At 36.6% G+C, this 12,013-nt stretch overlaps 1 protein-coding gene across 2 annotated transcripts in view; it reads right to left on the bottom strand.

The window, feature by feature from the left end:
* Window positions 1-232: 232 nt before the first annotated feature.
* abch1 (ATP-binding cassette, sub-family H, member 1) overlaps window positions 233-12,013 on the bottom strand; it is a 34,221-nt gene continuing 22,440 nt past the window's right edge. For both annotated transcript variants that reach the window (XM_067455524.1, XM_067455525.1), the window contains exons 11-20: window positions 11,824-11,924; window positions 8,778-8,848; window positions 8,461-8,510; window positions 8,292-8,348; window positions 8,051-8,121; window positions 6,267-6,355; window positions 5,672-5,775; window positions 3,397-3,556; window positions 2,761-2,865; window positions 233-975 (exon numbers count right to left, since the gene is read on the bottom strand). In XM_067455524.1, the coding sequence (XP_067311625.1) occupies window positions 869-975; window positions 2,761-2,865; window positions 3,397-3,556; window positions 5,672-5,775; window positions 6,267-6,355; window positions 8,051-8,121; window positions 8,292-8,348; window positions 8,461-8,510; window positions 8,778-8,848; window positions 11,824-11,924 (915 nt within the window). In that variant the 3' untranslated portion in view covers window positions 233-868. The remainder of the gene's footprint in view (window positions 976-2,760; window positions 2,866-3,396; window positions 3,557-5,671; window positions 5,776-6,266; window positions 6,356-8,050; window positions 8,122-8,291; window positions 8,349-8,460; window positions 8,511-8,777; window positions 8,849-11,823; window positions 11,925-12,013) is intronic.

Genomic DNA, 12,013 nt, shown 5'->3' with positions numbered 1-12,013 from the left:
TTGTATCTCAACCACATAATTTTTTTAAATAAATCATTAAATCAATTTGGCCTGTTTCACTGCGTCATCACAAATAAAACACATACAATTACACAATATGCTTACAAAAACGTTTAATAATATTTGAATAAAGATAATCGATTATCAAACATGTTCATTGTATTAACTCATATTTTTAATTTCAATGAACTTACAATTTTAAGGCAACCAGGTAGCTTATTTAAAAAAAAAAAAATGTACAGTGTGGTAGCTAGGTTATGTTCATTACCTGTATAGCGACGCAAGAAATATAATTAAATAATTATATATTTTTTAAAAACATCGAACACACGTCATTATGTGTATTGAGTTGGCTCACATGATTTACTTCAGGTATTGCGGAAAGGAAATTTAGTGAGCATCGATGCTACCTTGTTTTCACCGAGCATTGTGGGTCTTTTTAGGGCCCAAACATTTCAGTCCATGGAAGGATTTTGCGACAGACACAACCCTAGGGAGCTGATTGAGACACCCTTAGAAACTCAGGCACACAAGACCTAGTCATTGAATTCAGGATGCATTACATAATCCAGAAAAAAATTGAGAGATATGGGAACAGTACACTTTTCTTTCTTCTTCGATGGATGTTTAAAATACCTGAAGCCCATGGCAAACTCACATTGAGCATTATGCGTCGCATTGTCAGTAAACTTGACAGAGGTTGGAATAGTTCTCTTATCTGCTTGAGAAATGCCCTGAGTTTCACGCTGGTGGTCCTTTTGGGTGAATGGCATATTAGAGAAGAGAGAGGATCAGATTGGCATTTCCATGTTTCAATCATTTTTTTGGCTTTGCCGGACACCACTATACCCAATCTGAAGCACTTTTCCTATGTTCTCAGCTTGAGAATGACCGTTGCTAGCATAAGAAAGAATGTGTTCCAGCCCAGAGTGACAGCAAATCCTCGCCAAACCATCATACGGGACAGACCCCAACCTAAATGCAAAATTGGAGAATCAGTACTCATTAACAGATAACAATTCAATGCAAATTCATGGGAATAAGGTTATTCTTTTATCTGTGGTAGTCTCCTTTTATGAATCTGTTCATTTGCATAAACCATCTGAACAAACCCTGAACAAACCAATTCATCAGATTTTCCAACAGCACATATGAGAGAGGGGAACATTTAGGGAAGCTAAGCTTTATGTAAATAGTGTCTCTGCAAATAGTCAGAAGTGAAATTGGAATGACAATAACAATTTTTATCCATTTTTAATTGTGACTCCTCCCAGAGCAGTGTTATTTTAGAATTATTTATATTCATAATATTTTTTAATTAGCTGAACATTTTTATATGTTCAATGTTTATTTAAATTTTGAGTGAAAAGTTTTTGGAATTTTGTTAAATGCTTTTGTAATTTTAAAAATATACTTTTATTTTATGTTTGTGACTTTTTATTTTAGTTAGTTTACATTTTGTAAAAAAAAAAATTGTATCTAATATTTATATTTGATTCAATTTAAGCTTTATATCAATAAATGAAAACAAATTGTAATACTTACTTTCAGTTTTCTTCAACAATATCACCACTTTTCCCGAGTTGATGTAATGTCATAATCATAAACCATTATCATAAAAGGGCTCAGGTAGATTAATGAAGGGGAAAGCCATGTTTGTGTACAGTCTGCAGATTTCCAGTCACATGACCAGTCTCAGCTCTGATCTACCCTGTACAGACAATCAACTTCAAGAAGTTTGAACTTGAACTTCAACTGTGTGGCATCCTCATCTAACCAAGCATTTCCCATCTGTGTGCAATGCTGATAGGTAAACAGCAGGGAAGCTGTGTGTTTAATTTAGGAATGGAGGCAGACGCTCCTGCTCTGTGAATAATTGAGATAGAAGAGTGTCAGGTGTCCTGAAGTCTACTGTAACTCAAGATGTTTGTATCAAAGGGAAAATGTTAGGTGAGTGGGACTTCATAGAAGATTGTTGTGTGTGTGTCGGCTGAACACAGCACTGAAGAGACGTTAGACATCTGAAGTGTGCGGGTAGGAGTGTGGCTTTAAGGTTCGTGATACGATGCTAGAGTCACACTACAGATGCTCCGTTTCCAATAATTGTGAAACGTGAGGACTACACCCGTAACAAGCATCCAACTCAACAACTACTACAACCACCACTACACACCATCCGTCATCTAGATGTTTAGATATACATTCTTTGTACAGCCGCCTATAAGGATGTCACAAGTACCTTAAAACTTAAATGTGTCAATATTGACACTATATACATTAGTATAATAAATCTAGGCCTACAAATAATAAGAATATTAATAAATATAATTATGGACAAAATAATTATACATATATTTGTAATACATTTGATTATAAATTAATAAATTATAAATATATATATATATATATATATATATTTTAAAAAACATTAAAATATTACATATACATTATATTTATATAATATTATTTATTAAAAACTAAAATAATGTAAATTATATTGGAAAATAATGGAAATATTTTAAGTCTAAGCATATTATTTGATCATATTAATATCTAAATATGTATATTATATTATTAATATATTTATTTATAAATATATAAGATTTGTAAGCATCATCTTAATTTAATAATAATATTTACACTAATATTACATTTTTTAAATGTTTCAATTCTGTAGTATTGAAATTGCCATTGAGGATCTCAGTGGTACTTTTATGGACTACTGAAATGTTGTTATTGGTGCTATATTTTAAATAATACCTCTGTACATGATGCAGCGCAGGGCTTCAGATGCATAGGTCTGGGGCAGCACTAGACTCAAATAACGCAGAGGATACGGGATACACTCAACCGGCCAGATAACACCTACAGGAGGTAGATAGAGGAACAAAGAAAATACTCATTTAATTCATGTAATACTTTAATCTATATATCTATGTGTATATATACACTAGTTACCAGTGTGTCTGTTTAACTTCAGCAGACCATAAATGACAAATTATTTTGTGCGTTAATTGGAGTTATGACCGGTAACTGGGGTAAAGACCTCACTAAGCAGAATTTCCTTCCATTTCTTTACAATAATCATGTATATTTCCCTTCCATTTTTTATTCCACTCCACTATCAATATTGAATTCACTGTGGAATCATATCCATTAATTCACTGGACACACCCAGATAGTATGGCCCTCAAAACAGCCCTTATTATATTTTCTAGACTGCACCATTTTAGGGTATGGGGAGAAATGACAGAGTCTTAAAACAGAAGGCTGCATCAGTACTGATGTGTGACGTTTAAAGGTAAATTAAATATAAATATGACCAAGTAAAATAAGTCACAGGGTAACCATATGCCATCAAATAAATGTTTTAACATCTGTGAGATGACAGCTTACCGCTAATGATGAGGTTGGGGTAGAATATTCCAAGAGCCGCTTGATTGGCCGACTGCTCGTCATCAATAGCAGAGGAGATAACCAGCCCGAATGAGATTCCCGTCACTCCCTGCAGCACAATCAATGAGATCACCAAAGCCAGAGAGCCTTCGTTAGGAATCTGCAATAGACAGAGACAGACATAAGAAAGATGGTGATGATAAATGATGAGCTGTAATACTGTATTCCAAAGCACAGTGTAATTATTTTATATGTATAGTGTGTGTGTGTGTATATATATATCACCCCTGATACCCCTGATCTAAGGAGTCAAATATACCATTTTAACATTATGTTGCAAAAACAATACATATGTGTAATATTTAACAATAGGTTGTTTTTAAAGAGTGGTTCAAATTGATAGTGATCTGTACATACTGGCATGTTACAATCCCAGAAATCTTAAGCAAGTGTGAAGAGTATCTTGTGTGAAGCTCCTAGCTCTTATTGGCTGATTTCACAGCACATGCTAGTCAGTGTAGCGTCCTCACTGCTACAGTTACACATCAGAAATAGAACCTCTAATCTACAGCTGGATCTGTTACCAAAACAATCCCTTTGTTGATGTGGTGGTCAAACACAAGTCACTAGAAGCGAAGCAAGGAATTATTTATTAAATATATTTATGTGACTCAGTCCCAGAGCTGTTTCTAAAATGTACAGAGCACAGGACAATTCACAGATCCTAAATCCCCCTGACAACAGCCCTGCTCATCCCTGATATGCTTGTGAACATCAGCATAAGCTAGAAGTCTCCAAAGCCTGTAAGGTCAACACATCTGAAAGAATCTAGAATTTTAATGCATTTAAGGATTTAGCCATATCTTTAAGTTCACTCAGGTGCGTTTCTTTCAAAGAGGCAAGGGAGGCAGTACCTCCTCGAAATAATCCATATTTCAAAAATAAAACATTAAAAATGTATAAACTACTTGTTTTTCTAAAGTAACACTGTCCCACAGGCTATAACTTGGGTAAAGTTATAGCAGGAACCCCTCTTACCTCCCCTGAGGCCACTGAGTTTTAACAGAGCCCCTAAAGCATGCGCTGGGTTTGATGGAGGGGCAATTAAGAATGAATGGGGGAAAGACACGTGAGACGCAATGCCTCCGTTGTGCTATGATTGGTTCATGCGATAAATCCTGCCTCTGGTTTTTATGCATGTTCCGCGTCATTCTGAACAAACAAATGATGCTGTTAATGGGAAGGCTAATTAAAAAGTAAGTAAACAACTCACTCACTTAGATATCCCCGATTTTTTCTACCATCTACCACAAACTACCATTCAAAAGTCGGGATGCAATAAGTTGATCAAAAGTGACAGAATGATTTTGACATTGTAACAAACAAATCTATATCAAAATGCTTTTTTTTCTATTCATCAAAGAATCCTGAAAGGAAACATGCATTCAACACAGATAATAAATGTTTCTTGGGCACCAAATCAGCATATTAGAACAATTTCTGAAGGATCATGTGACACTGAAGACTGGAGTAATGATGCTGAAAATTCTACTTTAACATCATAGGAATAAATTACATTTTAAAATATATTAAAATATAAAGCATTTAAATGTATGTCTTTTCATAAAATTACGGTTTTACTGTATTTCTGATCAAATAAATGCAGCCTTTTTATATTAATAAGACATCTTCCAAACACACACACACACACACAAATATCTTACTGACCCCAAATTTTAAACAGTAGTGTATATTTCTTATTATTTAGTTGATAAAAGGAAAAAAATAAAATAGAACTTATTCTGGTGAAATAATCTTTCTGAAACTCAAGATGAGGGGATCTGATTGGCTCTTTGACTAGCGATTATGTTTATAGATTGCTTTGGTCTTGTGTGAAAACTTCACAGTGGACTACAAGCCAACAGTTTATCTGGTGTTATGTCTCTCAAGTGTAGACTCGAAGGACGGCAAAGTCCGAGGGTGGCATTTGAGACAGGAATGTTAATATGCATGTGTTAGTATTAAATACAATTACTCTTTCACTTACAGACAGAAATAAACGGCACACACAGATTCAACACTACGCCTAATTTATGCTGTACACACAGAGATCTTGAATCTTGAGAGATACATATATTATACATAAAGTATTGATGAGAGATAAACACGTAGCTGGCAAACACACAATCATACGCGTGCACACACACACACACACACACACACACACACACACACACACACACACACACACACACACACACACACACACACTCACTTTGAAGACCAGCAGGATGAAGATCAGCAGAAGGATTATCTGAACACTGATGACAAATAGCTGTGAGAAGAGGTGAGCCAGCATGGTCTCCAGAGAACTTACACCTTTAGAGAAACACACACACAGAAACATATATACACATTCATCCATGAACACACATACTATAAAATGCTCACCAAGTGAGTTTAAAACGGCCTTTGTTGCTCATGCTTTTAGTTGCTGTGTGCGATCAGCTCCCCCTATAGGTAAATATCTGTTACTGCTCATTGATGAACGTAAGGGCTGAATTCAATAAAAATGATTTGTAAATTATGGCACAAATCTTACTCTGCGGGTTGGTTCTACTTAAATAAATTAGTCATAATGTTTATTCACATGGTTTGCAGGTGGTTAGTAAATACTCAAAAGCAGGACTGTCACTAAGAAAAAAGGGGAAAGGTGGGGATGATTCTTGAGGAATGTGATTTCAACTGAGGAAGGCCCACAAAAACAACCTGCACTGAGGCCTCAGATACCCTAGATAGAGCCCTGCTCAAAAGTGCTGCAAATGTTAGATGTCAAATGATGGTCATCTGGTGGAAGTGAGCTGTCTCACCTGCCACCCAGCACCTGTCCATCAGACCCTCCTTTCTCTCTAACACAAAGGACAGAGCAGTCAACCCCACTGCCAGGTAAAATGTGATGCTGAAAATAGAAAATTTATTAGAGACAGGTGACATTGTAAAGAGGTCCATCATGTTGCAGAAGCATTAGGGATACTTACAGGTCACCTTTCACGACACTTTAGGATTAATATAATATATACACACACACACACACACACACACACACACATTACACACAGACGGATATATTTCAAATATTTATTTATTAAAATTTTGATTAATATAACAACATAAGGAAATCCCAAATTCAGAATCTCAGAAATTTTGAATATTACTTAAGACCAATACAAAGAAAGGATTTTTAGAAATCTTGGCACACTGAAGTATGAACATGAAAAGTATGAGCATGTACAGCACTCAATACTTAGTTGGGGTTCCTTTTGCCTGAATTACTGCAGCAATGTGGCGTGGCATGGAGTCGATCAGTCTGTAGCACTGCTCAGGTGTTAAGAGAGCCCAGGTTGCTCTAGTGGCCTTCAGCTCTTCTGCATTGTTGGGTCTGGCATATCGCATCTTCCTCTTCACAATACCCCATAGATTTTCTATAGGGTTAAGGTCAGGCGAGTTTGTCGGCCGATTAAGAACAGGGATCCCATGGTCCTCAAACCAGGTACTGTTGCTTTGGCATTGTGTGCAGATGGCAAGTCCTGTTGGAAAATTAAATCTGCATCTCCATAAAGTTGGTCAGCAGCAGGAAGCATGAAGTGCTCTAAAACGTCCTGGTATACGGCTGCGTTGACCTTGGACCTCAGAAAACATAGTGGACAAACACCAGCAGATGACATGACACCCCAAACAATCACTGACTGTGGAAACTTTACACTGGACCCCAAGCAACATGGATTGTGTGCTGCTCCTCTCTTCCTCCAGACTCTGGGGCCCTGATTTCCAAAGGAAAAGCAAAATTGACTTTCCTCAGAGAACGTAACCTTGGACCACTCAGCAGTCCTTTTTGTCTTTAGCCCAGGCGAGACGCTTCTGACGCTGTCTGTTGTTCAAGAGTGGGTTGACACAAGGAATGCAACAGCTGAAACTGATGTCTTGCATTAGTCTGTGCATAGTGGTTCTTAAAGCACTGACTCCACTCTTTGTGAATCTCCCCCACATTTTTGAATGGGTTTTGTTTCATAGTCCTCTCCTGGGTACAGTTATGCCTATTGCTTGTACACTTTTTTTACAACATATTTTCTTTCCCTTCGCCTCTCTATTAATGTACTTGGACACAGAGCTCTGTGAACATCCAGCCTCTTTTGGAATGACCTTTTGTGTCTTGCCCTCCTTTTGCAAGGTGTCAATGGTTGTCTTTTGGACAACTGTAAAGTCAGCAGCCTTCCCCATGATAGTGTAGCCTACAGAACTTGACTGAGAGACAATTTAAAGGCCTTTGCAGGTGTTTTGAGTTAATGAGCTGATTAGAGGATGGCACCAGGTGTCTTCAATATTGAAACTTTTCACAATATTCTAATTTTCTGAGATACTGAATTTGGGATTTTCCATAGTTGTCAGTTACAATCATCACAATTAAAAATGTATTATAAATGTGAAATATATCAGTCTGTGTGTAATGAATGAATACAATATACAAGTTTAACTTTTTGAACAGAATTAGTGAACTAAATCAACTTTTTGATGATATTCTAATTACATGACCAGCACCAGTATAATTGGCTGTAGGTGTATGTGTATTTATGGATGTGTATGTATCCGTGTTTACCTCAAGACGGCTCCTGGCGTCACAAACGTTGTGAAATCTGTGTTCTCACTGCCATATATAGGTTTTTCAAACTATAACGCCACATGAAACAAAAATAAGAAGGGCATTTTAAGAAAGAAAGAGCAAGAATAAAGGAAATACAAAGACAAGATCTTAAATATTTAAATCTCTTAAATATTTAAATCTCTTAAAATATTTTTTCTTAAATATTTAAAAAAGGTTATTATTGCCCTGTACTCACTTTTATAGGGACGGCCACCATGTAAGATAAACTCCCCAGCTTTTTCTCAATAAAAGCCTTTAAGAACAAGGAAAATACTTTGAAGTTTTCGAATGATTGGGGGGGGTGGGGTGGGGGTGGGGGTGGGGGGGGGGTTAATGATTTAAAAAAAGTATTTTATTTTATTCACCTTAAAGGCTTCATGGAGTTTTTTCTGTACCATTAGAGCAACCTGTCGGTCTGAAATGTTGAAAATTAGCTTAATTGCCCTACTCATATTATGCTAATCATATAATTTAAAATAAAACAAATGATAAAAAATAGACTCATTCTCTGATATTTTGAATCCAGCTTCTTGTCTGAAGATGCATGCAAAATTCAGTACAAATCAGTTAAACCAAGATTTAATTGAAGTCGTAAAGGACACGCTCTTGTGGCAGAAATATGAGGTTACGTGAGTTCAAACGCTGAATAATATTCATTGGACTAAAACTGAATAAAACTCACTGGTCAGATCCAGCCAAACATGCACAGATCCTCCCTCAACCACATCTCTGGAGACTCGGGGCTGCAACATCCTGAACACACAGAAAAATAATAAGAAAAGCTTTAAACATCACTCAACTAATTTACCATTTAGAGCAGTTGTTTACACTGCCTGGCCAAAAAAAGGTTGCTGTTTGGATATAAATATTTAAATGCATAAGAGTCTTTGAAATAATCATTAATGTAGTGATTATTATGTTTCTAGCTTATTAAATGTTTGGCAATAGGTCTTCAAACTAAAACAAATATGATGCAAAGGACCTCCAAATATGATGAACCTTTTATTTTTTATTCTATTTTTTTTGCTCTAAATAAACTTCAATCAATAAATCAATAAATCAATCAATCAATCAATCAATCAATCAATCAATCAATCAATCAATCAATCAATCAATCAGTCAATCAGTCAATCAATCAATCAATCAGTCAATCAATCAATCAATCAATCAATCAATCAATCAATCAATCAATCAATCAATCAATCAATCAATCAATCAATCAATGAATACTGCCTTACAGACCCAGTGAGCAAGATAAAGGGGACTAAAGTGTGAAAAACTCACTAGAAAGATACAAAGAAAACATACAATTAGGGAAAGTATATATAGCTACAGCAATAAATTAGAGAAACATTTAGAAATTAAACAGTCCGAATGTTCATTATACTGTCTTTTTATCCTCTGAAATTTTATGGGGACCCCTTATCACAATCTATACGACCACTGGTGGTCCACTGACCCCAGTTTGAAAACCCCTGCGCTAGTGTATCTGTTTGTCTTTTTCGAAGACCTAAAAATCAAAGACAAGGGGTCCAGCTGTGACACCACTGTAACCACTTTTGACCAGTAACACCAGTCACTGTGCAATTAAACCTAACTCCTCTGTCCTCAAGAGACGCTCTAGCGACTGACACTAGAGGTTGCAGCCTTTAGCCTCCTTGTTAGAGCATCTGACTCTAATGCCCGCGGACCAGGGTTTGAGTCCCGCTCTGGAGGGGGTGTTTCGAACAGGACGGGTTACAAATAGAAAACCTTCATTGAACAAATCACCAAGTTTACATAACCCAAGAGTGCGCCACTCTAATAATTGTGTTATTACATATTGCCTGAAATACCTTGGAACTTCTCACAAAAAAGCTGATTTTGTAAAGGACATGATAACCTGTTGCCAAACATATAACATGCTAGAAACATAATAATCACTGCAAAAAATTATCCAATTGTAGACTCTTATAAAAGGGGCAATGAATTGAGAAAACAACTTTCCCTTGAGCTTTTGATATATAAAAGGTCATGGTAATATAAGAATATCCTGCAAGTTTCAGAGCTGAAAACATCCTTGTTAGTCAAAGAAAAGCTTTTAAAGACACCAGGCCCAGAAAAGGATTGTGTTCACGGCTTGACGTGATCAACTGACGAAACACAGCCTCTCCTCTACAGAATAATAATCATGTGTAGTTCAGTGGCCCCGACCACCAACTCATGGAGCTGTTCAGATTGAGCTAGCCAGCAGCAATAAACATGCTGAAGAATATAGAAAGATATTGCGCTATTCCTGGTTGTGGAAGAACACAGTTGCTGCATAAGCTTCCTTCAGATCATAATATTAGGAATGTGTGGTTGAACTTTATTTTTAATGAGGTTCCAGCTCACGTGGGAAAGACATGTTCACTTCAGTTCACTGCGGAATCGTTTGTAAACAAATCTCAGGTGGCGCTAGATTTGTAGACATATTGAGATTAAATCACAACCACTGTTTCTTCTGTACTGGATCCAACAGGAGGAATGGTGCAACACACTTAGGCTATGTAAGCAAAACATGTTTTTATATGTAATAGTATTGCATTTTTATAGATGGTTTTGCTTATGTGTACGTTTCTAACAGAACATAGCTTAGCTTTAGCACGCTGAACTCAGACATGTATGGGCCAGGGCTCGCAAAGCTCAACGTCCTAATTCAAAGGCCAATGAATCTCGTAATATTCCTTTCCTGTTCTGCTATTCTCTCCTTCTTGAATTGACATTTCAAGGGGGCGCTCGTGCACATGTATGTGTGCGTGCGGTTCGCGCTTATATCAAATGATCGCGCGGGCTATGTAATACAAAAATAATGTATTATTCAATCAATCGCAGGTGGATGAGAAATAAATCATTGTGTTTGTTTGATAAAGTAACCCCTTCTCATGTGAACTGAACTGACAGGGCCATAGATATGACAGAAGCTGAAGCTCATTAAATATGCAAATCTTATCCAATCCTAGCCGTGGGCGTTTACTCCAGTGTGGCACGTCCATCAAAACTCAGCGTTTTGGAGAGAGCCTTAAAACCAGTGTAGAAAATAGCCTATTACTTATAAGTTATGATGTTTTTTAATGTAAAAACCACATGAACATCATTAGTTGACCTCAGACAACAGTATAAAAAAATAAAAAAGCCAGTTCATGACACCTTTAAGTGTTCTATGTACTATTATTTAAATCCAAACAGCAACTTTTCCTGCAGTGTATGTGCAAAAAGGGCAAAGTTTGTGTGTGGGATTTAGTGCAGACAGAGATGTACAAAAAAATGTCAGAGACACAGATGGACAGACTGAAACAGAAAGACAGGACAGACCTGCTTTTCTCCCTTTCAAAACACTGTTATTTACTCCTGCAGCCTCTCCCAACACTCTTCTCATCAGTCTCTCTGCTGCAGTCATTGTCATCTGACACGTCACCTTATTTACATGAATGCCTAGATTCTTGCATCTTGTAGTGCAACTACAAAGGTTAGCTTTCAGTTTACCTTAGCTATTTTTTCTGTAGTTGGTAGCTACGCTAGTAACTCTCCCAGCACTTCCGTTTTTTTTTAACACTTGCTAAAAACCAATGCTGCATTTTGACATAGAGAATAAGCACCTTTTTCAGGTTGAGTTGTACCACAAAGGATGGTCACAGCATCAAAACAAAACAAAACATGTTCTTCAAGGTTTATCATTGCAAACTTCAGAAATAGTGACTGGTGCTCACCTTTTGGTTAGATAGCTGGTGAAATTCTCCCCAAACTCTATGACACCCCAGTATTCCCCATTATGGATACCAGCAAAAGCTTCAGAATGAGACAAATTCACCTGCAGAAAGGAGACAGGAAAACTGCAACACTGAAAATAAATGTAGTTTTTCTCATGACTATTTATAAAGTTGCTTTCATTAAGTGAAA

This window comes from Pseudorasbora parva, chromosome 10 (genome assembly GCF_024679245.1).
Source record: "Pseudorasbora parva isolate DD20220531a chromosome 10, ASM2467924v1, whole genome shotgun sequence".
NCBI lineage: Eukaryota > Metazoa > Chordata > Actinopteri > Cypriniformes > Gobionidae > Pseudorasbora > Pseudorasbora parva.
The sequence above is the reverse complement of the archived record's forward strand: the minus strand, read 5'-3'. Positions and strand labels throughout refer to the sequence as shown.